The sequence below is a fragment of the Zootoca vivipara genome, chromosome 2, assembly GCF_965207765.1.
Source record: "Zootoca vivipara chromosome 2, rZooViv2.hap1.1, whole genome shotgun sequence".
Taxonomy (NCBI): Eukaryota; Metazoa; Chordata; class Lepidosauria; order Squamata; family Lacertidae; genus Zootoca; species Zootoca vivipara.
The window spans coordinates 48,715,867-48,743,676 of NC_142584.1; the positions used below are offsets into that span (position 1 = coordinate 48,715,867).

At 43.6% G+C, this 27,810-nt stretch overlaps 1 protein-coding gene and 1 long non-coding RNA gene across 2 annotated transcripts; both read right to left on the reverse strand.

Moving 5' to 3' along the window:
* Window positions 1-606: 606 nt before the first annotated feature.
* On the reverse strand, window positions 607-12,673 carry LOC148686840 (uncharacterized). Its single transcript, XR_015948110.1, has 3 exons — window positions 12,556-12,673; window positions 8,693-8,729; window positions 607-1,392 (listed from the first exon to the last, which is right to left on the reverse strand). It is a non-coding gene; the product is annotated as an uncharacterized LOC148686840 (long non-coding RNA).
* Window positions 12,674-16,270: 3,597 nt separating this feature from the next.
* Window positions 16,271-19,531, reverse strand: DUSP1 (dual specificity phosphatase 1). The gene is made up of 4 exons (XM_035105298.3): window positions 18,845-19,531; window positions 18,430-18,578; window positions 17,940-18,159; window positions 16,271-17,379 (listed from the first exon to the last, which is right to left on the reverse strand). The coding sequence occupies exons 1-4, from the start codon at window positions 19,212-19,214 to the stop codon at window positions 17,009-17,011; spliced, it is 1,110 nt and encodes a 369-aa protein (XP_034961189.1). The 5' UTR covers window positions 19,215-19,531; the 3' UTR covers window positions 16,271-17,008.
* Between the last annotated feature and the right edge of the window lie 8,279 nt (window positions 19,532-27,810).

Consider the following 27,810-nt stretch of genomic DNA (forward strand, 5'->3'; position numbering starts at 1 on the left):
GGGGAATTCCCAGAAAATATTTAAAGGGCACACAGTGGGGAGGAAGGGGAGACTCTTTCATCGCTCTAGGATTTCTACCTAGCTTTTGTCCACTTAAAATTAACCCACTAAATATTGAAGAAAGATATCAAAGAAGCATGCAAAGCTCAACATATAAAAACAACAGTATTAAACTATTAGTACCCCCAGCATTATAATATTATAGCGCAAGTCAGAAGGATGGCATATGGGGTTCAGCTTCAGTAACCCAATTCAGAGGTTGGAGAAATCTGGGCAAATAAATAAGTCTTTATTTCTACCTTCTGGTACTTAGGAACACTGTGGCTCTCTGTGGCTATATCTCTCTGTGTGTGTACATGAATATGATGCATTCAGAAAAACATTATCACCCTTCAGTCCTAAAAAAGGCCCCCAACTTGTTTTACAGCACTTAAAATCTCATTATAATTAAAACTGGAGAGCATTAAAAAGCCACAATTAAACTAGATAAAAGGATCCACAGTTGGCAAGAGTCAACTGTGCTAAAAGGCCCACTTCTGTTTTACCCTCACACAAGCATTATTGGGACTGAAGTGTGTTTTTGCCGATGTTGCTATGATACTCGGGGCAAATAATTTTCACCACACTTTCAGTTTCTTTCCAACATATATGTGTTGCATTTCTCTAAAGAATCTAGGATTTGTTTTATGAATAACAGGCTTCAGTTAGCTTACCCTTATGCAAACGCACTCCTGTTAGTTTTTAAGATCTTCCACAATTCAGAGTGTGGATGTGGAATGAAATGAATGGGAAGCCTTTGTCCGCTGTCTCTTTCACTGCGGCCTTGGAAATGACAGCATATATATTGTTTAACTTTAAAAGATAACTGTGGTGAAGTGACTTGCCTGAAGCTATTGAGTGAGTCAGTGGCAGAGTCTGGAAAATGTAGTGGCCGATTGAGTGAAGCAGGTTCAGTGGGGCTTGTGTGATGAATTGATTATGCCATTGGTCTACACATCAACCATGGAGTCAAGTAATACATATGGGTCAAAGGGTACAACCTGAACTATATCCTTAATTCACAAGTCAGTGTGTTCATTAATTTAGAGATTGGGGGGGGGGGTTGTAGCGCAGTGTATGCTGTGCATGAAAAAGATCCCAGTTGTCTCAAGGTAGGGCAGGGAAAACATACGTCTGAAACTCTGAAGAGCCACTGCCAGTCAGAGACTACAATATTGAGCTAGGTGGACCAATTATCTGATTTGGTATAAGGCAGCTTCCTAGGTTCTCATCTACCTCAGCATAGGGACAAGGGGGAAACATGGGGTTCTTCACTGTTCTTACTCCAGCCAAGGGTTTTGTTTGCTCATGTGCTCAGCAACACCGTTCCTGCACCGCTGGTGCTGAAGCTCCCTGGAAAAATACAACAAGTGCATGAGATCACCAGACTGCTGCAATCGGGAGGGGTTTGTTTTTGCCATCCCATGTGAAAAGAAATATAGATCTGGAGCTCTGCTGCGGGAAGGGGCTTCAATAATAGCCTGAACTCCCTGTGGGACTCTCCTGGAGACTGGCTCAAATGATGAGAAGGGGGGCAATGTGCCAGATCTTCATTCAGTTATGAGTGGAATGTCTGTAGCTCCTTTCAGGAACACTGTGTTCCTTCCTGTGATACTAACGTCACCATCTCCAAGCAAGAAGGCCAAGCAGGAAAGCTCAAGTCGCCCTTCAGGTTCCCACCCTCCTTTACCCTTGATCTGAGTGGGTCATGTTTTTTTGACCTGATATAAACAATCCCTCCTTTCATAAGCAGGAGGTAAGGGAAATGAATGGAACAATGGTAGCTGGTTGGCCAGTGTAGGCCGATTATTGACTAAAGAGATTTAGTTTCCTAACCTTGCAGCATTATATAATGGTTCCCACAGATGGAAACACTGAGATCCTTATGTATGTATCCTCCTCACCCTTTTGAGTCTACTGTGGTGGTGTACCCCTGGGTTAAACACCCTTCAGCTTAGTGGCAGTCATGCTTTCCTACAGATGCTCCCAGTCAGGGTCCATCCACATGATGCAACAAAGCATCCTATGGTACCTTAAAGACTAATACATTGATTATCACATAGGCTTTCATGGGCTAGATTTCAGTCACTAGAGTCCAAGGAAGCTTATGCCACAGAACTAGAGGAAAGAAACCTATGGCCCTCCAGATAAAGCTGAAGACCACCTCCCATCGTCCCTCTGACCACTGACTGTCCTGGCTGGGGATGAAGGAGGTGGGAATACTGTACAATAACATCTGGAGGACTACAAGCTTCCCACAGAGGGCAAGGTGCTACAAAACACTTTTGTTGTTTCTGGTGCAACAGACTGATGCAGCCACCCCTCCGGATGTTTCTTCCACATGAGGACGAAGTAATCCTATGTCATCATTCCTTCTCTCCACGCACACATTTCGACCCCTCCACAGGCAGCTGCTTTCCAAGCGTGGCTTTCTTCCCTGGACATGTTCCTGCCACGTGGAGAGCCCCTGCTAGCTATCTACCACTCTGGGCGAAGAGCACAGCTGCGGCTTTTTATAGAGAATGAGTGAGCCCTAGACATGAGGAAAGCAAAGGGCCCCCTGTGTCCCAGACCCTGCTTGAACTCTGCGTGAGTGGTTCACACAGTTGGAGAAGGGGACTAAAATACCACTGCTTCTACCAGGCAACAGGGCAAGCAACAGAACGCAGCTGTAAACAAACCATGGCCTCCTCATTCCTCACAAGTGACTGTACACTTGGCAGTGGTCCTTTTTCTGAATGTGGAGCAGAGAGGCGTCCAGGTTGCAGTTTTTTGCCCAGAGATCCATCTTAGTCCTCCTTTCATTGTCTCTGGACTTAGTTTCCCTCCCCCTTAGATTGCTGCTTTGAACAAACCAACCTCTGACCCAGCTCCACAAAAGTATTAAAAAGCATCATATTTAAAAAATATACACTCCTTTATATAGATACCAGAACAATTGGAGAGGTCCCTTTGTGTGCAAATCTCTTTGGCTGGTTAGCAGAGCCATAAAAAGTGTATGGGGTGCATAGCTATCAACTTTTCCCTTTTTTCGCAAGGAATCCTATTCAGAATAAGCGAATTTTCCTTAAAAAAAAGGGAGAAGTTGACAGCTATGATGGGGTGTCAGGGGAGAATGGAATGCAAGAGGTTCCACCCAGCTTGCAGTGGGTTCCACAGGATTTGTACTATAATTCTCATGGGGGGGTGTAAATGCTAACAGGACAAAGTGAGAAGTCTATTGCAGTGGGCATTTCTGGATAATTAAGAAAGGTTAAGTCTGATCATCACATATAGGAGTCTCTTAGTGGGGGAGCGTTAACTGTGCATAGATGTGACTGCAAAATTTAGACTGATGTTTGGTGAAAGGTCACAGGAGGTTTTGTGTGGCTGGTAGCAGCCGGCACTTAGCAGTTCTAAGCGTGCAAAGACTTATTGGGAAATTCTGTCCCAACAGAGGCAAGTAAATCACTTTTAGCAATGGCAGGCCTGCAGGACTGACAGCTCCAATAATGGGCAAGGCATATAGTGTTTATTGCAAATGGAGCCTTTGGTAGGTGTGGCTTTTGGCAGTTTCTCTTAGCACTATAGCATTAGAACATGAGAAGGTGCAGCTATAAAAACTCTCAACTCTGTCCTGCATTTAACGGTGCAAGAGCCATAATTTTGTGTTGAATTTACATGTGTAGACCCAAGAAAAGCATGGAGGTAATGGAGGGCCAAGAGTAGATGGGAAAGCTGTGGACTTTGATGTATTAGTAGTTCTAAGAGGAGGATACTCTACATATACAGGTGTAGCATGTATACCAGCCTATATACATGTTACAATATTGGGTAAAAATGACACCTTCCATTCACAGATCTCCAGGTAGCTTTGTAAGCAATACCTTAATTGCACCTATTAGGGCACCATTTTTGCCTTAGACAATGGAACTACATTTTTGCCTTAGGCAATGGAACTACAGTGTCAGTGCAGCCTAGATGCTACGACTATGACCACCTGCTGATCAGTATTGTCAGGGGTGCTTTTTGCAAAGGAACAATCAAGAGCTCCTTTTAAGCTTCCAGTTCTATATCTGTTCCATCCCTGATGTCACATATGATGTCAGGTGTGGAGGAGGTGGGTGTGGTTTGTGTGAAACTGCCTTATAGGTTAAAATGGGGCCTGTGCTAGGCCTAATTAATCCCACAGGCCTGCTATAATGAGTACTTTAAACCTTAACATAGGTTACACTAGTTGACCCTCGGGGTCCCTTCTAACTCTACAATTCTATGGTTCTATATAACAATTTAAAAAACCCAACAGCACAAGACCATAATGCTACATGGTGCCAGATTAATCCTTCTTCTAAACCTCCTCATCCATTCATTTCTTTGGTGATTAGGATTAGGTTGGAAAATAAGTATTTTGTATCCAACAAGAGCTAACTAATGCCCGTCATTACTAAATGAACCCCTGATAATTCTTCCAATGGAAAAATTCTCACAGTTTCACAAGACCTAATTCTTTCCCAAACACATGCAAGAATGCGACGTAAATCGTCTATCAATCATTCTTTAGAAATATCAAATATTTCCACTGCACAGATACTTCCTCACTTTCTTTTTTTTAAAGGTATTTCAGGGATACATTGAATTTAAAACAAGGATGCCATCCCCCAAACATTTTAAATTATAAATCAGTCTTTGAAGTGCCCTACCGATTTAAATTGTGCTGCTTTGTTTCCCTTCATTAATTGTTTAATAGTGGGATCCTGTTCTTGAGTTATGAGGACAGGGTTGCTACTAAATCCTCTTGCACCAGTGGAATACAACAGCACACTGGTGTGGTGGCAGCTCTGGCCCTACTATAAGGCAAAGCAAGGCAGCAGCCTCAGGCAGCAGGTGCTGGGAGTAGCAGCAGCAGCCCCCTATTTCTACCAGTTCCCCTGAACTGGCCAGCTTCTGCTGCCTAAGGGCCAAGTCTACTGCGCTCAAAGGATGGTGGACAGTGTCCCATTGCCAGGAAGATTCAACTGCCAGCTTGGTGGGGTTCTGTGTGGAATTTTGGAGGTGGCATCTTGCCATTTCTCCCACATGTATTGGGCCAGCTCTGCATGGCCATTTCACACTCATGTAACAATACTGCTGTGCGGGCATTATAATTACCGGTACTTTAACGTGCCACCACAATATGTGGAGGCCTGTGGAATGGAAAATCACCTACACAGCAGCACTCTTTTTCAAGTATTGAAACAAGAAAAAATTATAGTGCTGCTTTGCATATAAAAATGCTATATTATTGCTAAACTGCAGTCATAAGCACTATTAAAACAAGAACTTCCAGTGAAATTTCCTCTCAGGAGCTTGTTGTTCATCTGACTCATGCTCACTTTCCAACCTACTGTACGTTGGGTGCATACAGATAGATGCCATCATCCCTTCTCAACTAAGCTCAAGGGAAAATAGTTCTGTTTCTTTGTAGCAGATCCCAGCTATGCACTGTGATGGTGGGATGGAACCAATGATGTCAGGCCACATCTCCTTCCCCAGTGTGGTTTTTCAACTTTAAAAATGCTTTTTAAAAAGTGAAAACATGTGTATTTAATGCATTAAATGTACTTTCAGCACTTTACTTTTTTTAAAAAAGTAGACTCTATGCTCATAGCGCGTCAAGAGGGACAAGGTTCAGTCAATGCACCTGCATTTGAATCTAACTAGCATGGCTTTTGCATTCATAAAGCAATGGAAGCAGACTTTCTGCTGGGCTAAATTACTCTGCGACCCCAGATTTTTCCTGGTGTGGACGTACCCTTAGATTCTTTGGTGGTAAGTGACCTCAAAAATAATGCTGAAGCTTTTGTCCAGCCTGGTAATTTACAAGTTTTTAATGGGAGGTCTTTTTAGTCAAATGGCTCTCCATGTTAAAAGTGAGAGGGTAAAATCCCTGATGATGCGTACCATCTCAGATTTCAGGAAAGGTATTGCTCAGGAGGCTCCACAGGGTACAAAACTGGTAAAGTGGTATCTTTGATTAGACCAACTTCTCTTTTTAGAAGAACGTCTGAATACAAATGATAACACAACATTTCCTCACTTGGAAGCATTCTCCTGACAGGAGTGGGGAACCTGTGGCCCCCCACATGTTGTTAAACTCCATCTCCCATCATCCCTGACCATAATAAGCCATGCTGCTTGTGGATGGTGGGAGTTGGAATCCAACGCCTTCTGAAGGCCCTCCAATTCCCTGGCCCTGATCTAAAGGAAGCAGAGGGCATAAACCATTTCAAGTATGAGCCAATTCCCTAAACACCCATGGGGACCCCACCCGCCCCTGTTATTGTGCCTCTTCTCCAGCCTGCGGTGCTTTTCCTCCTTAGACTGCTTGAAACAAAAAAGCTTTGCCTTCTGCATGAAAACATTTCCACAGCCTCCAGGAAGATCATTTCATACCAGGAATAGAGCAAACTGTAATTGGGATACAGCCCGGACCAACTTAAAATAGCTCAGTGTGTAACCCACAGTGCCATGTATCCGCTCTGATGTCTCTAACAGATGGATAGAAGAGTCCCCCCAATGAGTGGGTCCATCACACACACAATGCCATAAATGACCAGAATGCTCCCCGTTGCTCCAATTGGCCAATAGTGCATGGACAAAGAGGTTGGGATCTTCAACTGTTGCCAGCTAACCACCTATTTCCCTTTCCCTTAAACGTCCCTGCCCTTCCTTATTCACGCCACCACCCTCCACACAAAAAAGGCTCACATTGCATTTTACATTCCAAGAGCTTATGGAATGCATTAGTCCCGGATGAAAGTACAACGAACTCAGATGTATAATCCTGACGTCAACCATCCCTGGAGTTTGGAAGAGAAGCTATAAACAGAGGGATGAAAGGAAGTTATAAAGACCATCTGCTTTGGCTTCCATGGACACATATTAGACACGCACAGGCACAAAAGGTGATGGAAGAGACCGGATTTATTTCTTTGCTGAGGTGGCTAGTGGTCTCCGGAAAGGCGTAGAAAATGCTTGGAAGCAATGCAGGAAAGCTACCCCCACCTCCAGACTTTGCTCCTCCCTTCATAGGGTGCTTCCAGAGGAGTGTTTATTATGGGATTGGAGCTCCTCAAGCATGCAAGGTTTTATTTTATTTTATTGCAGCATCCAAATGATGCGGTTGGCATCAAAATATCAGCTCATTGAATCGAGATTTCTCTTTTCCAGTCAAAATCTGACAAAGTGGGGGGGGGAAAGTGTTCAATTACCCTTCTGTGATATCTCAATGACCTATTTGCAAATTAAGCCCTGACAGGAAGCACCCCTAGTCCCTTGCTAATTGGTAAGATGGTGCATAAACTATTGTATGAACATCGTCACTATCTGCTTCCCATCTGTTTTCTAGGGAAGAACTATGAGTCATAGATCTCAGGATTCAGAGAACTGCATTTGTATGCTGGAGATTTGCAGAAGCTTACTGCAGAGAACAATTTCAGCTTGTCTGTAATATTTCAGAGATTCTTTTCCCAGGCAGTAGCTATCTGTATATTCACTACTGGACCTCTGCTACTGGTAGATTGGTATCTCTGGAAGTAAGGAAGCCAGTATCTCTCTCTCTCTCTCTCTCTCTCTCTCTCTCTCTCACACACACACACACACACACACACACGCTCAACAGTTGGGAAAATAATCCAAGCCCTTGGAATTCTGATTGGCTCAACGCTCACTACCCATTATGCCCAAACTATAGGAAGGGAATTAGAGGGTAGAATGGATAGATAATATCACCATTTTCATCAGTATATTGGTTGGTTACTCACAGTCACTGATTGGCAAATGCACTTCCCTGCGGGATTTGACATCTTTCCGCAGGGCCTGAAAGACGGAGCTGTTCCGCCTAGCCTTTGGGTTTTGATTTGGGCCATTTTAAAATGAGGCTGCATTTTAAAACAATTTTTAAATCTAAATTGTATTTTAATCTGCATTTTAATCAATTGTTTTTCTTTCTTTTACATTTTATTGTAATTTTATTGATGTCAGCCACCCTGAGCCCAGCTCTCACTAGGGTGGGCAGGGTATAAATAAAATTTATTATTATTATTATTATAACTCTCTTCCACAATTCATAGTTGCTTGGGTTGGTTTTTTAAAAAAATATACAGTAAAAGGCTAATTTCTCAGGGTGCTTCCAGATGGGAGCTTAATTTGTTCTCTGATTTGGTCTGACTTACAATTATAGAGTGGTGGTCAACTAGGTTTTACTCAGAGTAGAACGATTGGAATTCATGAACCTAAATTAGTCATGCGCATTCATTTCAGTTTATCTACTCTGACTGAAACTTAGTTGACTACCACCCATACCATCAAAGGCCAAAAGTTGGAGAACTCACACCAAGTACTTTTCTCCCTCAACCTGGTGAGGTAGGCCAGCTGAATGGGGATTTGATCCCTGGTCTCCCAGGCCCTAGCCTAACACCCTGGCTACTATGCAACACAGTTTGCCATGAGTTCATTAACAATTTTCTATTTATAGTTAAAGCAGCTTCCACCTGTGGTTATGTACATGCATCATCACATCAATAGCTTCTGTATACATCCATCACATCCATTCCTTTTTTTCTGGGGGTACTCAGGGGTACGCAGAATCGGCACACACACACACACCCAAAAAAGTTAAAACTGTGGCACTTACTGTAACAACTTCATGGTGATTACCGGCAGCTTTTCTTCTAAAAAGGAAAAATAAAAAGCACTGGTCACATCAAATCTGATAAATTGTCACCAGTTGCTAGAAGAACCAAGGGTGTGCCTCGGTATAAGGCATTACTAAATTTCTGGTCTCATAGGCACATTTGGCATTTTGAATAGGTTTAATGGGAACCACCACAAAATGGCTGCCACTGGGGCAGGGACTATCACAAAATGGCTGCTGTGGCCTGTTCTGTTTCCATGGAGGGGCCCACTGGGCACAGCAGGCTGATTGTCAGAGCCTCATGGGATGCTTCTAGTGAGCAACTTGTTCCAACATGGTTTGGTAGTAAATTGAGGCATTTTGAACTTCTGCCCCAGGCTCTGTCTCCTTCTGAAGAACTAAAGAGCCAAACCTCTAGCCTGAATTGGCACCTCTCTTTCACCCCCACTTACCAGGAAGCAGCAGCGTCATTTTCTTTTCTTTTCTTTTTTTACTGAGTGGCTGGGCATAAAGGGAAGGGAAGGGCCAGTCAAGACTTCAGCTGCCCACCACCTACATTTCCCCCAAACACTCTTGGGCCTCAAGTTGGGCCCAATGGTACCGTGGGCAAATGAAGATAACAGGTGGCTGGAGTCTTGGCTGATACTTGAGAGTGCCATGAGCCCAGCCATCTGGTGAAAAATATTATTGAAAAAGTCTCAGAATGGGCAGGGAATGGAGAGCCTCTCAGGCAACACAGGAGGCCTCTGTGGGTACTGCAGTGCCCATGGATGCCACACTAAAGGTCACCTGATCTAGTCCACTGAGGCTGAAATTGGCCTAAAAAGTGTGTGCACTCTGCTGGGATCTGGTTAGTACCCATGATTACAAGTTCCAGCAGCCTTTCAAGAGGGGAAGCCCAGCACTTTAGTTCCCTCTTTGCCAGGAAGTAGACACAAGCCTAAAGGCTTGATACGTCATCAGGGAAGTCCCATTAGGAAGTCAATTGGCTATTCATTTAATTTCTTATGGGAATTCCTAGCAACGCCATTCTTCAAACAAATTTCCAGGGTGCTTCGTCTTTGTATGGACATGTAAAGCTGCCTTATATCACATCTGGGTGCTTTCTAACAGGGAATTAATATTGCAGTCAGTCAGGTATCTCATATGAGATCTTGGCAACAGGGTGGGTTTTCTTTTTGAATAAAACAGCTTAAGTAATGAGATTGAGAACTCTGAAGAGGAAAGGCAAACAGGGCCAGATCCAGAGGCATTTCCACCAGACGGGCTTGTGGGGGTCAGTGGTCGCTCCTCTGGTGACACTGTGGTGACCCTGCATCCTTGCACTCAAAGGGCTCCACTGCAGAAGCCCCAGTGAGACCAGAGGCCCTCCCATTCCCTTGCTGCAGGAGTCTCTGACTGAAAAAAGTGGCATTCAGTACAGGCAGAGCTAACATTTGGGATGGTGCTGCTACCCTATAGGGCTTCGTCTCAGTTTGTCTCCTGCCAAAGCAGCATCAGAGCTCTGCCTTCCCTGTAGTGCAGCCTGAACCATGCTGTACCACAAAGCAAGACAGATGCCAGTGACAGCATGAGGATGGTGCAAACAAATACTTGCAAGCATGAGCCGCTCTGACCTCACAATAAATGCTCTTCTTGAACCATACAGCTCATTGATCCACTTAACCCTGTCTACGCTTACTGACAACTGGTTCTCGGCCAGCAGAGGGCTTCCCCATTATCCTTTTAACTGTGGAGATGCCGGGGACTGAAACTGGGACCTTCTTCTGCATTTTCCTTTACCAATGAACTCTGGCCCCTTAGGCTAAGGAGTAATGTGTGAACAAAATGCACAAGTGCTGGCATAGGTTACATTTTAGCAGTGCGTGTGCTTAAAATTGGCTCTGGCCTCTTGCAAACTTAGTACAGTGGTACCTCGGGTTGCAAACACTTCAGGTTACAGATGCTTCAGGTTACAGACTCTACTAACCCAGAAATAGTACCTCGAGTTAAGAACTTTGCTTCAGGATGAGAACAGAAATCGTGCTCTGGCGGCGTGGCGGCAGCAGGAGGCCCCATTAGCTAAAGTGGTGCTTCAGGTTAAGAACGGACCTCCGGAACAAATTAAGTTCTTAACCAGAGGTACCACTGTACTGATCATTTGCCCACTGGTATCACATCCAACAAAGAGATGATGGAGTCTGTTTCATTCCAGAATGACTGGCTTAGCTGTGCTTAATGACTCCCAGACTCAGGTAAACACTGATGAGGCTTGCCTGTCCCCTTGCCCTGTGGCACTTACACCCTGCCAAAGCAATAACAGCTACTAACTAAACGAGCCCATCTTGCCAACAATACAACTGTGGATGCAATGTTGTTTTCCGGCAATTACCTGCAGTGTAAGATAACCTTAGCCACTTTACTGGGTGGATTCCAAGGGATGATTTGTATGTTGCAGCTCCTGACATAACATGCACACACAGAGTTCTCTTAAAAAAATGCAGTGTGCTAAATAAAAGCATTGCCTCACTTATTCACACACTTATTCACACAGTATATTGGTGTCTATTTGTGTCCTCTAACTCCTGCATCATGTGTTTGTCCTGTATCATGTGTGTGTGTGTGTGTGTGTGTATTTGTGGGCGCTTCAACTGTTGCTTGCTAATTTACGCTGGAATTGCACTTTTCTAGCTCCTCCTCCTGTCTATGACACCAGCACTTATTGCTAAGTGAGCATATATTTGTAGCCTTGCACGGCAACCAGCTAATCCTGAAGCAAGTTCGTGCCAAAGCTAAATGAGCCTCTTTTTTCTTTTTCTTTTACCATTTCATGACAAACTGTTCTATCAGCTACAGGAAGTGATGTTACTGCCTTCCTCACAAAAGGGAAACTCCTAGCGGTTACCATGGAGATATAGGCAACTCTGCAATTACAGACTTATATAATCTTAAAGTTATAACACACACCCATATACACAGGCTTTTGTGACTAAGAACACTCACTCTGGGAGGTTGTTGAGCCTCAAAAAGAGTGTTAAAGAGCAGGCTGGATAGCAATGCAGTGAAGTAAAACAGGGTGTTCTAATACCGAAGTAATAGCAAGGTTTTTTTTGTGTGTGTACGTACACACACATGCACATATATACAAACTGGTATGCGTTTGCCTGGATGTATACAGTGTATACCGTTTCTAAGAGATACATAATCTAGAGCCAGGATGGGGTGAGAGGAAGAACTTTGCTCAAAATAACCTTGGCTTCTTCCTCTCTAATAAATCACAAATGACTGTGAACTTTTTAAAAATTACAGCGCGGCCTTCCGCCTCCAGAGCACAAGCTGCAACTAGCTGGGATGGGTTTGTCCGAGAACATTAAACTGCTCGCCCCTGTTCAGGTGCCTGCTTAGAATGTAAAGTTGACCAGCTGCCAGGTAATGAGTTCTTATTTGTCTGTGAAGTACATAAAACAAACACTTGCTGCTCATAGGGGAACAAAATTCCATTGTAAATTCAAATAAACAGCTGGAATTTATCCCCCTTCCTTTTTCTTTTCTTTTCTTTTTCTTTTTAAAAATCAGACTGATGGGATCACTTGCCAAAGGCTGTATTTTTCCACTGAGCGAGTTCGGTTTAAAGCTGAAATCTCATTGTACTGCCCGCACCACTGCCCGCCGAAAGAGTGGTTACATAAGAAACATGGAAGGAGGGGCAAGGGTGGAGCAGCGAAAGGAACAATACCGTAAAGCCTAACATGGACGTCTCTTTTTCCTTATTTATACAACAATTTTCAAAACAAGTTTTTCAAAGGGGCTTCTATTAAAAGAAACGTATGATGAAACACAATTTTTAAAAATCACATAAAGGCTGCAGTTCCAACCCCTCTTACCTGGGGGAGAGCACCACTGAAATCAGCAGGATTTACCTTCTCAGCAGCTGTGGTTAGAGAATTGAGCTTTAAAAAGTGTGACATTGTAACAACTTCATGGTGAGTACCAGCAGCTATTTTTATAGAAAAAAGCGCTGCACAGCAGCATTAAAAACCAGAAGAATACAATAAAAACAGTCTAGTCAGCCATAAAAATGTGTTCCAAGATAACATTTTTTTCAAGTGCTGTCTAAAAATGGGAAGGGAGCTTGTCAGGCTTCCATAAAGCAAGAATTCCAGAACTGCGGCACCACCAGTGAGAAGGCCCTACAGCAACTGTCCACCAATCAGAACAAGCCAGAGAGCAGGGCCTTCAATGCAAATCTTAAATCTGAGGGTTTAGAAAAGGTAAGTTGTAAATTTTATATTAAAATCCTTATGCACATGTTGAATGCTAAGGGTCTCTGTTTATTCTGCTGCTCCTTGGCTGTTTTGTAGCAGAGGATAATCAATAATGAAGCAAATCAGAATACTGCAGATGGAAAGCTTCACATACAAAGCTTCCTAATGAGCAACATTATCTTCCAAGAAACGAAATTTATTCAGAGAACTATTAGCAACACATCACAATGAGATGTCTGGGTGATATGCTTGGTGAGCAGGCTGACAACAGCTAAGTAAAGATTTAACCAGTGGTCATACATCACCTTGATTTAGTGATTACTAGCTGTCAGATGAAGTCATTGGAACATAAACTCCTCCTGGCTGCACCTGTGCAAGCATGTCTCCAAATGACCTGCAAGGCAGAGGAAAGCAGAATTTGAGCCATAGGGCTAAAATGGGTGCCCATGCTTCTTTCTGTCTTTTATAGCACAGCACTAAAGAGGGAGGAAAAGGTGGGTCTCACATGACAGACCTTGTCAGAGGCCTAGGAAGGATAGCATGCAAGAGATAATTTCATCCAGAGACTAGAGCAGGCATAGGCAACCTTGGCTCTCCAGATGTTTTGGAACTACAACTCCCATGATCCCTAGCTAACAGGGCCAGTGGTCAGGGTTCATGGGAGTTGTAGTTCCAAAACATCTGGAGATCCAAGGTTGCCTATGCCTGGACTAGAGTGCTAGCCTTGAATTTAAAAGTGGATGGGAACAAATCCCAGATTAGATGTATGTCTCAAGAAAACTAGTTTTACTCCCATTTTACAGACGGATAACTGAAGTTAAGCAATCAAGACTATAAAATACTCAGCATAAAAGGATTGTTTGGGTGCATGGTGAAGAATTATTCCAGAAAATGACATGTTGGCTACAATCCTGCACACTGCTCTACATACCAAATTCCTAAGGAGAAGTGTTTTCTGTTGTCTGCCCACTGGCATTAGGAAGATCACAGCAGGGCCAGCTCAAGAAATTTTGCTGCCCGAGGCAGAGGACAAGATGGTGCCCTTCTCCCAAGTGCATGCCGAAGCCAATTGGATTGGTAGTTGAAGCTTACTCCAATACTGGTGAAAGGTACTTGAGGGCAGCAGAGCACATGGCATTCACAGCTCTGTCTCCACCCCACCCCTCAGCATCTGCTGCCTGAGGCAGCTGCCTTACTCTTTCTCATCTTAGAGCTGGCCCTGGATCCCAGTATGAGTCCACATTGCATAGCTGCCAAGTTTTCCCTTTTCTCGCGAGGAAGCCTATTCAGCATAAGGGAAAATCCCTGTAAAAAAGGGATAACTTGGCAGCTATGCACATTGTATTATCCTGTATGCACTGGTCACTCAGTGACATTGCTTTGCATTGAAAGGGTAGGCATGGGGATTGTTAAATCTCAGCTATAGAGCTTCTTTGGTGCCCTTAAGATAATTTACAGTCACTTATCATCTCACCTGTGAAATGGGACCAACAATGCTAAATTACCTTATGAACATTTCACATGGAGATGGGAGATTTTGGGGAGGAAAGAAGAGCAGACCAGATAGACTAGGTACTGGGAACTTCTCATCCTCCAGGTGTTGTTGAACTGGCCATGCGTGCTGGGGCTGATGGGAGTCGTAGTTCCGCATCATATGGAGGGCCAAAAGTTACCCACGCTTGAGACAATGTCTTCCACTCGTGCCCCTATTGCTCCTTCCCCACACATTCCTCCCTGTCCCACCACGTAAGCAGACTTACACTTCCAGAAGAGAGGCAAGATGCACAGATACCATTAGCCCTGCAACTGTTTGCAGTTAACAGTGCCCTTAGGGGCAAATATCGGTGGGGATGGCAATTTAAACAGGGTATCAGCGCGGATCCCAGATCCTGGCCAAATAAAAGAAACTGGTTTAAGCATTTTTTTAATTTAAAAAAGTGTGTTTAATTAGTAGTTTGGCCCACGTTTCCATGGCCCAGCATGCATGATGGCTTCCCCTTTTCTTTCCTCTTTCCTTAGAACTGAGAGAAAATGAAGCTCAATGCAAAACCCTCTAACACAGCCTTAACTTAATCAATGCAACCCAACCTTAAGCATCACTCACAATGGAAACTGCATAGATCTTTGGGACTCACTGCTTAAACTTGATCAGTGGCAAATTTAGTCACCCTTAATGATTTAATGGTTTTCCCAGTAGTGATGTATGGAAGTGAGAGCTGGACCATAAAGAAGGCTGATCGCAGAAGAATTGATGCTTTTGAATTATGGTGCTGGAGGAGACTCTTGAGAGTCCCATGGACTGCAAGAAGATCAAACCTATCCATTCTGAAGGAAATCAACCCTGAGTGCTCACTGGAAGGACAGATCCTGAAGCCGTGGCTCCAATACTTTGGCCACGTCATGAGAAGAGAAGACTCCCTGGAAAAGACCCTGATGTTGGGAAAGATTGAGGGCACTAGGAGAAGGGGACGACAGAGGACGAGATGGTTGGACAGTGTTCTCGAAGCTACGAACATGAGTTTCACCAAACTGCGGGAGGCAGTGGAAGACAGGAGTGCCTGGCGTGCTCTGGTCCATGGGGTCACGAAGAGTCGCACACGGCTAAACAACTAAACAACAACAAATGACCAAGTAAGTAGCTAATGACAAACCTATCCTAAAACACTCAGGATAAAGCCTGGGGAGTGGGGACAAAACAGCTTTGGACCCTTTCCCCTATATACGACATTGCTATTTACTGTCAGTTCACTAATATTTATGATCCCTCATAGATGTACCTGGATGCTTTCTTACACTGTGCTGTAGGCTCTAACCCAAAGTTGTCCTGAAGCAGCAGCAACACCCAAGGCTACCCTCTCTCTGCCCCCTTCTCAACTGTCATCATTTTTAGATTAGTTAGTAACATAGATCACATCTAATGATGGTGGGTTTTTTCTTTTTGATACTGGGTATCATCAATATACCCCCTTTCCTCCTCTGCCAATTAATAGCTGATCCAGATAGTAAAGAATGCTAATATGTTTGGGGGTTCACATCCCCCCCCCGCCCTACCCTAATACCTTGGGTGTGTATGTTTCTCTCGACTGCAATAGCCATTTGTACAGCACAAGAGGGTAGATCCTACATGTGCTGCTTACTGGATTTTGGCAAATGACTTTGTATCGGGGCTTGGGTTATTCTAGGGCACCATTAGGGACCCTGCAATAAGTCCTATAGAGCACAGGGCTGGTACAAAGGAGATGTCTGCTTTCTGGACTTCACATACTTACCATTGCAATTTTTCAACATATTATGAAAAGGGAGGGGGGAGGAAGGATCTATAAAAGAATTAATATTTTCTTCAATAGAAATGTCATAATTTATTTGGTTTGTATAAAAAGGCACAATCATAACAAAACCCATGTTCTTCTTTTGATAAGAAGAAATATATTATTTCACATCATAAATAAATCAGCAAAACATGTAACTGTTGGCAACCCAAAAACACAAACAGTCCTTTGTGCTTTCAATGTCAGTGCTTCGGAATACAGTTCTTAAGATCTATTTACAGGATTACAGTACCCAAAAAATACTGAGGTATTTTGTTTGTTTCTTTCAAAAAGAAAATGAAACTTCAGACTTGAAAGGCAGAACACACACAAAGCAATTACACTGTAAAAAATAAATAAATATCTGGACATCCTTGTACAAGGGGACAGTTCGACTGCAGCCTAGGACACCTAGGAATGAGAACACTTTCAGATTTGCTACTGAAACAGACTGACAAACAGAAAAACTGTAAAAGAGGAATTATTTCAGGAGTAGAAAGCAAATGTCCTGCGTGCTTTTTCTCCTTTGTAGGCAGCATCCAAACATTGGTCAAAAATGCATCTGGGCAAGATCTAGCAGAAAGAACCTGGCTTTCTGGAGTCAAGAGATGCTGCTCTGCGCTGGTGGATCTTGTATTGCTCTGTAACTGCAATGAGAGGAGACCGGTGCAAGCTAACAGACCTGCCCTCAAAGTTATTGCACTTTTCAGGTAACAGCAAAGGGCGTGAAGTCTTTGTGTACAGGGCCCACCTGCACCTGCTTTTCAGCAGCTTGGAGAGGTGGTGATGGGGCTCTGAAGGTAGCTTAGTGCGCTGGAAGAAGAATGGACAGGGATGGAGACGGGGAAGTTAAAGACCGTTGTAGTGGATGTTCCCCTGTCGAGTGCAGACATTGCCGGGCTCCCAGCCTCTGCCGAGCAATTTGGAGCGAGGACCTGGGACTCAAATTGCAGCAGTTGCCCCATGAAGCTGAAGTTGGGGGAGATGATGCTTCTCCTCTGCTTCACAAACTCAAAAGCTTCATCCAGTTTGACTCGGTTGGTCCTCATAAGGTAAGCAAGGCAGATGGTCGCTGAGCGGGAGATGCCAGCCTGACAGTGAACAAATACTCGCCCACCATCGTTTTTAACAGAGTCTGAAGGAGCAAGCGAAACATCAACATTAGCAAGAGTTTTCCTGCAAAGCTTCAAAGCTGCTTTTCACTCTCTGTGCTTGAGGGGCCATCTTGCCTAACCAACTACAGCAATACGCCACACAGCTGGGAATGGAGTTGGATGCACAAATGAAAGTGTGCAAATAAACCAATAGGGATGTTCTGTTTCAACTTGATTATAATCACCTATTCCAATTGTGGCCACTAAAGCTTGCTAGAAAATTCTGTCAGCACGAGACTGGTTCAGATTACCAGCTGATCCCTCCAACACCCATGCTAGTGGATCCAATGACTCTTTATAAAGCCTAGTATGCTTTTTGGGATTTCACAATGCTATCTTACAAAAGAAGCCCAAGCACCATCATAGCTACAGATTTATTTCAGCTGGTGCTATTTTAATCCCCAAGGAAATACCCTGCACCTCAAATTTAAAGGATGCTGGAAGTGTCTGCTAAGGTGCTGGCACCCAAGGGATACTATAAACTCAGTATTTAGGGAGTGGGGGGGAGAGAGAGAGAGAGACAGAGAGAGGGCTCATTTACCTATGAAGTCAATTGCTTCATTAAACCAGCAGCTGATGTCAGCTTTGTGGTTGTCCTCCACAGGGATGCTTTTGTACTGATAGTGTCCCTCAAAATGGTTTGGGCAATTGGCAGAAACGTTGATCAAGGCTGTGATCCCCAAAGCATCCAACATATCTTTCCTGGAAGCATGATAGGCACTGCCTAGATACAGGAAAGGTAGGATCTCCACTGGACCACCCTAAAATAAATAAGAGAAAGAAACAGAGTTTGTTAATCCCACGGCAAAAATAGGCTCCCTATGCACTTTGATACAGTTGTTGTGTTATAATGAAACATTCGTTTTGCCTTGAATGCCTTGTATTTCCAAAAGGAATATTTTTATGCACACATTTGTGTCTTTCCATTCCAGGCATTTTTTTTTAAAAAAAAGTCCAACTGGTAATTAAGATAAAATAAAATAATTTTAAAAGAAAGTGTAATTTTGATTCATGGATGCTTCCCAACTGACCTGATCATAGAGCGGAGTCCCACAGGAGCTGCAGTTTGAATCGGCACTGCCAGGCACATTGTTTGTACTGAGCGGCAGAGTCAGGCCCTTGGGAGCAGATGGTTTGGTGCACAACTCAGGGCAGGCAGATGAGAAGGCATCGTATCCCCCTAGAAGAAAATAAAGAAGAAAAGAGGTTAATATTGTCCGAGGATCAAACTCTAAGCAGCTGGGGGTGGGGTAGGAAGGGGAGGTAAAACTCCATTGACAGTCCTATAAGCCCCTCTGTTAAAACAATGCAACTGCCCTAGGCTATTTGTCAATATCCGTTATTATTACTACGCACTGCTATTAATTCCGTTTACCCGGTGGGCCTTTGGCTTACGGTCGGACTTTTGAAGCCCAGGGGAGGTGGATTGGCAGCCTTTTAACTCACCCCTGAGGAAGCAGACGCGAGTGTCCCTGGCTTCCCTGCAGAGGGTGTTGAGGGCCAGCAGGAGGGTGCTGTCCCTCTTGGGCGCCTCCAGGTCGGCGCTGCGCTCATCGAGGAGCACGACGGCGTGGTAGAGCCCCTTCTGCAGCCGGGCGCGCGCCTCCTCGTTGGGCAGGATGTGCTCGAGGCCCATGGCCCCCTTAGCCCTCCGCCGGACGATGGTGCTCAGGCGGACGTTGCAGGAGCCGCCGATGTGCGAGGAGTTGAAGGAGAAGAAAGAGCGGCAGTCCAGCACCAGGCACTGCACGCAGCGGTCCTGGAGGAGCTCGCGGAGCGTCTCGCAGTCCAGGGCGCACACTTGCATGTTGACCATCGCTCGGGGCAGGGCAGGCAGCGCAGTGGGCGAAAGGGCGGTGGGGAGCCGCTTTTGTCTCCGTTCCCCGGGCGCCTCTTTGTTTAGTCCAGCCGAGTTCGTCTCGAACCGAGGCAGCGCTTCTTGCCAAACAAAATCTGCCTCTTTTGTTCCTTGTTCGCGGGGGTCCGTAACTCCCACCCCGGTTCCGAAAAGTAAAAACGCCTGGATCGTTGAACGTGGAGATGGCAACGACGACAGAGCCGCTAGCTTGGGCTTTGCTCTTTCTCTTGTATTGGCAGCCTCCGTTGCGGGCAAGCTGCTGCTCGTTGCTTGTCTGTTGCAGTTTCCTTGCTGGACGAGTGGCGCAGCCTCGCCTTATATAGCGCCAGCCGCAGTTTGCTGCTTCGGCTTTTTTTGTGAATGGGCCCCGGTCACATGACCCGCTGTGCCTGGGAAGACGTCACTTCGGCGGGGAGCCAGACAGACACTCCCATCCCGCGAGCGCTCACGTCATCGAGCAGCCCGAACGGCAAAGTCACTTTGAATGTCCGCATGCCCAGAGCCCTCCCCCCCCCTCCTGCAGGAAGCCGACTGATGCAACGCCGCGCGCGCTGCTGCCTCGCTCCTCCCGGGCTTCTGCCAGCCAGAGCCTGGCCTTCAGCAGCCGTGAGGAAAAGGCACACGATGTGCCGCTAGAAGAAAAGGAAACGACTTAACAAACCTAGAAGCGCGCTCAGTACACATTCCAGATTCATTCATATTCTTCTCTGCTATCTAGACTTGGAATATGGGGGAAGTGTGGGGTGTCGATAGACCTCTCTGGGCCTCGCCATTGCCCTCTGCTGGCAGGAATTAAATCTCTCTTAGTTGCCAGAGAGGGCATAACCGCTAGCAGAGCTTCTCTGTTAAGACCAGCGGAGGGTCCCCCGTCGCTTCCAGACGAGCAATCGCCCTCGTTTGAACGGAGGTTGTACGACGCCACCGTCAAGCCGTTACTACTTTCTTGCCATTTAAAACTGGCTTCGCGTTGCCATTTAGATATCACAATGCCCTTGCGTGAGCAGCACGCATCCATCCTACAATAAACATCCCTTTGGAACAATAAAAAAGCAGCACAAGCTTTGGGATTTGTTAGAGAGCTATTTAGCTAGTGCTCTTTACGGCAATGTACCTGTATTTGTGTGTGCGCACGTGCGCATGGTGGGTTATAAAGGTACACCCTTATTGGGCACAGGATGAGAGTCAAACAGAAGTGTGGCAGTCTGGCAGTGTCCTTCATGAGCGAAGGCTGCAAGTTTGGTGTTTGATCTATTATGGAAGAGGATAGGAGACTGCATTCTCTGATTTTGAAAGACCTGGTGCAGACATACCAACGTTTTATCTACATCAACACAATCAAGCACTTCCATTAGGTACCATAAGCATTTCACCCCTTTTAAATCAACTGCAAAGATGCGTATTTTAAAATCACATTTAGCTGAGTTTGGTCTAGCAGTTGCTTTGGGGAGGATGTTTCTGTCTGTGAAGCAAAACAGCACAGATGGCTAAGTGAAACCATTTGGAATGCTTATGTTTTGAAGACAACATAAACACTATTTTGCTTGGTGCTTGAGCTGATAAAAGGATTGTTTTCTGTTTCAACAGGGCTGACCCATCTTTGGGAGAACACAAACATATGTATTACATAATGTGCACACGTAACAAGTAATTTAGTGCTTTTGAAAAATGCCAAAGAGAGCAATCTGGAAAAAGAGGAAGTGCAGGATCACGCCCGGCATCCCAATCAGCATACTGTATCTAGGAGTTGAGTTCATTCATTACACCCTTCTGGGGCTTATTCTTAACAACTTCTGTAGACCGAGTATGAAGCCAAAACAATGCTTCTCAAAGTCACTGTCTAACTTTGTGATTGTTCTTAAGGGTTCTGATCCAGAGAAAGCCATGCTGCTGAGCCATTGCAATATATGGGTCAAGTCAGTTGTGACTAACTGGTGAAACATGAATTTAAATGAAACCTAGGTCCAACTAACTATGCAATCCTATACAAAGGTCAGTCCCATTGAGTTCAATGAGGCTTACTCCCAGGTACAGGATTGCAGTCTAAATTTGTCTGGAATGGAGACACAATGTTTCCTTGGTTCCTCCTCATAGAGTCACACCCCTTCTAAAAAGACTGCAAACTTATAACGAGATTGCTTATATAATACAGTAGAAATCTTGATGAAATATCTGCATTTTTGAAAGCACCATGTAATGTTGGATATGAACACTGAAACAAAGCGCTGAAATATAGTTAGATTGGAATAGCTGTGCTCCTATTTCCAATTCTACTATTGCGTGCACACAACAAACACATGCACACAGTCCTTCAGCAACCAATGAGTTATGTTGCCTACTGGCTAGTGCTCTTTATCAGGCTTATTCTGCAAACCATTGGCCTTAACAAATTTCAGGTAAAATGTCTATATATAAATTTCCAGCACACAAATGACAATGAAGTAAAAATGTATTAATCCAATCCAATAAAACCCCAAATTAAAGAGAGATGTTATTTCCTTCTTGGGATTCCTCTATGATACATGCCCCAAACCTTTCTATTTCTTTTGCTCCAAGATTCCACGCATTACGGCACAGAGTGCAGCTTCATAAATCACAAAAAGATGAAAATCTAATAGAAAACAGATGGTTTCTTGGAACATAACAGGATGTTAATCTAGGCAAAATGTGTCCCCTCACCCATAAAAAAGTGGAGAAAACATGAATTCCAAGCAAGATGGATAGGTCACTTCTTAAACAAATTAGGATGAAAGTTCAATAAGCAGGTCACCAGAAGCATCCTCAGTTCAATGAGCTCTAGAGTTTGATCCTACCCATGTTTACTCAAAAGTATACTCTGCTGTGTTCAGTGGGGCTTACTTATGAGGATTAAAACAACCTTTTCATCCATACCCAATGTAATAATTTAGTAGAATTCTTGGATTGCCCCAATGTATCACTCTGGGTGGACCTGAATATTTTCAAAAGCTCTCTAATGAGGAGCTTCATGCATCTGGTTTGTTTTTTTTAAAAAAATGACCAATTATGTCAAAACCAGTGTAAAAATGACAGAACTTTTAAAGCTTTTTGGTGGCTTTTGGCAAAAACAGATTTTCGATATTTTATAGAAGAACAATTATAATTTTGAGCCATATCTGTTCCAACACTGACATAATAATTCTGTGGTTAACAGTTTACCTTATTTGTATACCGGTATACCCACCAGATTATTCATACAATTTAGACTCAGTTCAGGGCTTTCAAATGAGGAACCATATCTAGTGAGGAATGCTTATTCACTAATTAGTGTTTCCCAGAATGTAATGGGAAGTAACAATAGCCCTGGTTTTTTCACAAACCCACAAGCCTTGAATGCTACAGTAAGTAACTGGCAATGGAGTGGCTCAAATCCCCCTTTGTGCCCTTTCAACAGAGCACCTTGTCCTAACCAATTGGACTATGTCTTCACTCAAGAATTTCTGAAGATTCTGTTTATATTGCATCACAAGCAAATTTAAATAAAAGGAATTCTCACGGCTCTCTCAGTCTTGCTCTCTTTTTGCATTTCCTCTGCTTCCTCACTTTTTGTTTTCTTTCTCAATACATACAGTATAATTACCAACTTTTACAACTTTTAGTTTGTTTTCATTTTTTTTAATCTCTAGAGGTATTGCTTTCTGTTCCAATGTCTTTCCCCCAAATTTGTGAGAATGCTAAAAAAAATTGCTTTGGATTCTTGTGTCATTGCCACACTTTTCTAGAATGTTCCAGAACTTTTATCAACTTCTGAATGCTCCTTCAGACAGAGGAATCTTCCCCCACGCTGACCACAAAAAATAGACTGCTCTCTCTTGACTGAAAACATTTTCATCACACCGCTACTGTTATAAGCATACAGCAATATGTCTGCTTTCCAATGGCTATACACTTCCAGAATCTTCTATACAGTTGATAATTTTCCGTTTTAGTTTTCCTTTTGACTTTTGGCCTTTTAGCCACACTTTGGTCACAAATATGTGTGTTGAGAATGTGAGGACTAAAAATACACTTTCTGATTTCAACAGTGCTGATAGTTTTATGAATTTATTTGTAGGACTTCAGATGGTTTGGATTAGATCAAGCAAACTTACTCCTCTGGTAAAAGCATGCAAATTGGCAGGCTGCTAGAACTGATTGTGTAATTGTCTTCATTCAGCAGTTTCAGTGCCAAAACACTAGACTCAATGCCAATCCAGATTTTGTTTTCTCAGAAATAAACATGGGCAGGCTAACACTTTTTCATTTCTATTTATATATTAATTATTGCTTATTTATATATTAATTATTGCTGTTCTTATAACAACACCAGGAATCATGGGATTCAGGACAAAGACAGAAAACATACCTGCAGAATTATCCTAATTGATCAGTAACCCTGTCACTTTCACTTGCATAGATATTTTGTGTGTTTCAATTTGGTGTTGGGAACCTTTTTCCAGTCTGAGGGCCACATTCCCTTCTGGACAATCTTCCAGAGGCCACATGGTAGTGGTAGGTGGGGCTAGAGGCAAACACAGGTGGAAAAATAAATGTAAATTTTACTTTTGCACAGCAGGCTACTTTCAACACACACACACACACACACACACACACACACACACACACACACACACACACACACACACCTTATGTCTTCCATCCAGACAAGCGAGAGGCATTACCAAAGTTTAATGATATATTCTAGCCAGGCAAAAATACTCAAGGAAGATGTGAAGCCAGGCCAGTGAGGGGCGTGGTTTGGGGAGAAGGGGTGTGGCCTACGAAGAGTCCCAGGGGAGGTCTGCATTTGGACCTAAGGTTCCCCACCCCTGATTTAAACCAATCTCATGATACTGGGTTTGACCAACCCTTTAGGGAAAACATTTCTGAGAATTTAATCGTTTTCAGAGGGCAATTCATGCTCATTAACCTCAATCCTTGCAAAATTGCTCATTATGAACTCAAGCGGGTGACACACTCTGACTTTCCCACGTATCACAAATGGCTTTTTAATCAAGAAGGCTGTTGGAAGCATGGTATTCTGCAGTTCCTCCATATTAATTCTGCCTACACAGAGCTCTTTGAGAAAACTATTCACAATCCTAAGGATTATTAACCTTCAGCCAATGAAGGATTTACTCCAAAACCAATTTTAAACAGTGGGCATAAATCCTGAGGTTGCTACACATAGTTGATTGTCTTCACTGTGGAAAACCTCCCACTTGCCATCTCTTGAAGGAGGCCAGTTTATGTAACCCTTAGGAACATTGCCAGCTTATTTTCGATTCAGAGCGACAGCCCAGACTGAAGCATGGCCAGGGCAAAGCAGATCCCCGAGTGATCTGTCATAAGCACAAACTGAAACCCACCCTTCAGCCCACCTAAATGGCCTACATAAACAAGGGCTGAGGTGGCGAAACTGGTCTTGGACCTTACCACTTCAGATTGCAGGTGACAGTGGGAAATGTTGGAGCATTCTGTTATGGGGGGAAGCCCTTCCCAATGAAAATGCCAGCGTGTGAGAGGGTCAAGGTCAGGAGAAACAACTTATCCATGGTGTCTGTTTTACAGCATTCTTCTGTTGTGGCCAGACATGAGAGCTTAAACAGAGCTTGGGCCAAAGGGTAGTTATCATCCCTGAAAACATGGTGTCTTTCACCTGTTGTCTGTCCTTCACAGGGATGGGCAAATCTGTGAATTTTGGTTTCACTCAGCTTCTCATTTTTCCAATGTTAATGTTTATGGGTTACTTATGAGGCATTTTGAAAAGACTTGCAGTAGTATAATAAAACAATTATATGCAGTTTTGCCTAATATACACATTTTGGAGAAGCAATTTCCCCTAAAATAGTGCATTTTTGATGAGTTATGGATGCTGGGAAAGCTTTCACACACACTACTGTAAGCAGTGGGGTTACTGCAGCACCACTCCTTGTTTCTGTGTTATTGAACACATGAGCTAATGACACAAAAAATGGGGAGTTCATGCTTCTTTAGAAATTACTGGCTCTACTAAACAGATACTGTAAAAAGAGAGTTTTTGTTCTAATCTCTCACACCATCATGGGTTTAGGGAGAAGTATGTGAGGAAGGTTGAGGCAGTCTCATAATATTTATTCACTTTGGGAGCTACCCATATGTTGGCTTATGTTGCCAACAGGTTGCTCAGATCTGATTGTTCTGTGTGTGCAACCCAAGAGCATATCCACACATTCTGTTTCTAGTCTTAGCTTCTTCATTGGTATTCTGTGGTTTCCCATCCACACCAGTGGACAGTCCTTGACACAATATTTCCATGCAGTGGGCGGGATTCAGCTAAGTTGTTGAATACATGAAATGAGGCCCACTTGTGTAATGGAATGCTTTCCCCCTTAGTCATGCACCCCCACCCCCTAAACTGGCTCTGAAGGGTTGGGGGACGACGACGACCAAGAATTGGTTTGGGGGGGTGCAGGGAGAGGAGAAGGGGAGAAGTCCTGTTGTGCAAATGGTTCTCGTTCCTGACTTACATTGCATACCCCATTTAGCTAAACGTTTAATTTCACCCAGTTTTCTGGCCCCTGCTCTCCCCCCCCTGCTCCCCCACTACCTTTTCCTGTTCTAGAGATGTACACAGGTATTTATTGACCTATACACACCTTTTAAACAAATTCAGAAATGTACAACAACAATTGTTGCCAGCCCTTCATTATCATGGTTCAAAATGGGTAAAAAAGGAGGGTTGTGCTTTTTGGGGGTGGAATTTCTGATGTGCCTTTAGCATGCGGCAATCAGGGGAAACTGACGCACTCATATCTTTAGGACCACTCCTGGAAAGAAAATGGCCAGGTTGTGCTCAGGTGAGGAGCAGACAGAAGAGGAACTACATGACAAACTGATAACCATGCTCAGGATGAACTCTCCATCCCCCCAAAGTGCTAATAAGCATGCACACATTGCAAAGTAGAGGCATGTTGATGACAATGATATCATGTAGACAATGTGAAAAGCTTGCATACAGCGTGAAAAACTTTCAATGCCACAATAAACCTCTGTCTGGAAGTGCCCTTTATATATTGATTCATTTTGGAAAGATCTTTTTTTAAAAAAAAAAGCTGAAAGAAGGCAAAGCATGAAAAAGCTATGGGTTGCAAGGTTAAAATCACATTTAAATAACTCTAGTGAACTTAAGCTTGGGTTGAACTTCCTTCCTGGCTTTACAAAAGCCGGGAAATCCAAAGTTAACTTGTTGTAATTCAAAGAATTGGTCTTTTTTTAAAACAACACACACACACACACACACACACACACACACACACACACGTAGTGGAATAAAGTGGGAGGCACAGAAGTGGCTACTTTTTTAGAGCATAAGTTGTTGTTGTTGTTTAGTCGTTTAGTCGTGTCCGACTCTTCGTGACCCCATGGACCATAGCACGCCAGGCACTCCTGTCTTGCACTGCCTACAGGAATACATATAAATCAAGAATCACTGTGTGTGTTTTTCATTTTGAGTCTTGCTTCCCCCACCTTTGTTACACATTTGACGGGCATATTGGCCAGTAAATAATATGATTATTCAGTATGTGTATGTACGTACGTGTGTGTGTGTGTGTGTGTGTGTGTGTGTGTGTGTGTGTGTGAATTCCAGTTAGTGGAACCCGGTGTAAACATACAAAAAACCTGTTTCCCCCTGAACCTGATATAGGAGGAAATATTGTAAAGTCTAAACATAACACAAAGTGTGTGTGCATTTCCTCAATGGGTTCACAGCTCAAATTATGTTAATCTGTATGCGCACTCTTATAGTCTTTGGAGTTTCATATTGACGGAAAGCCGCAGTGTATTTTTAACAAGTTCATGGTGACATGAGAACCGCATGAGGGTAATTCCTCATCAGGAGGGAGACTCATTTCCCAACCACCTCATGATGATGTCATAGCTGCATTTACTTTGCCTCTCTTACATGTCTGGCCTTTTTTAAAATGTGCAGCTTGGAAGTGGAGGAGGAAAGGTTCTACTATTTTTTTAAATAATTATTTCAAGAGGAGGAAAAAGTTTCAAAGGCTATCATGTCATTTATAGGCGTGTATAATCATTAACGTATATAATCATTAAAGAACAGTGGCCAACAACAATAGTTATTTGCTTAGCAAACCAGTGACGTTTACTGATAACCTCTGGCCTGACTTATCCTTACTTATGTGGACTTTACACCTTTCCTAGGTGAATGTTTATCTGAAGTAACCGCTTGTAACCTCTGTCCCCATGCATCCTAAGTCTGCAATGGAAAGGAAATGGAAAGGAAAGCGTAGAAAGCTGGAAGAAAATTTAGGTTAATTTATGGGAAGGGGGGATAGCAGTTTAAAAAAAAACATATTACATGCCCAGAATCTATTTTTGTTCAGAGCTTTGACATTAAACATTAGTTACAGAAATGGGGCTTGCATCAAATATTGCAATGTGGCCTGAATTCCTAATAGGGCAGTGCCAGTCAGGCATTCCCTCCTCCAGCAGAACACCACATACAAACACTCCAATTTTCCCAGTGGTCTAATGAGCATGCTCAGTCCTTATTAGG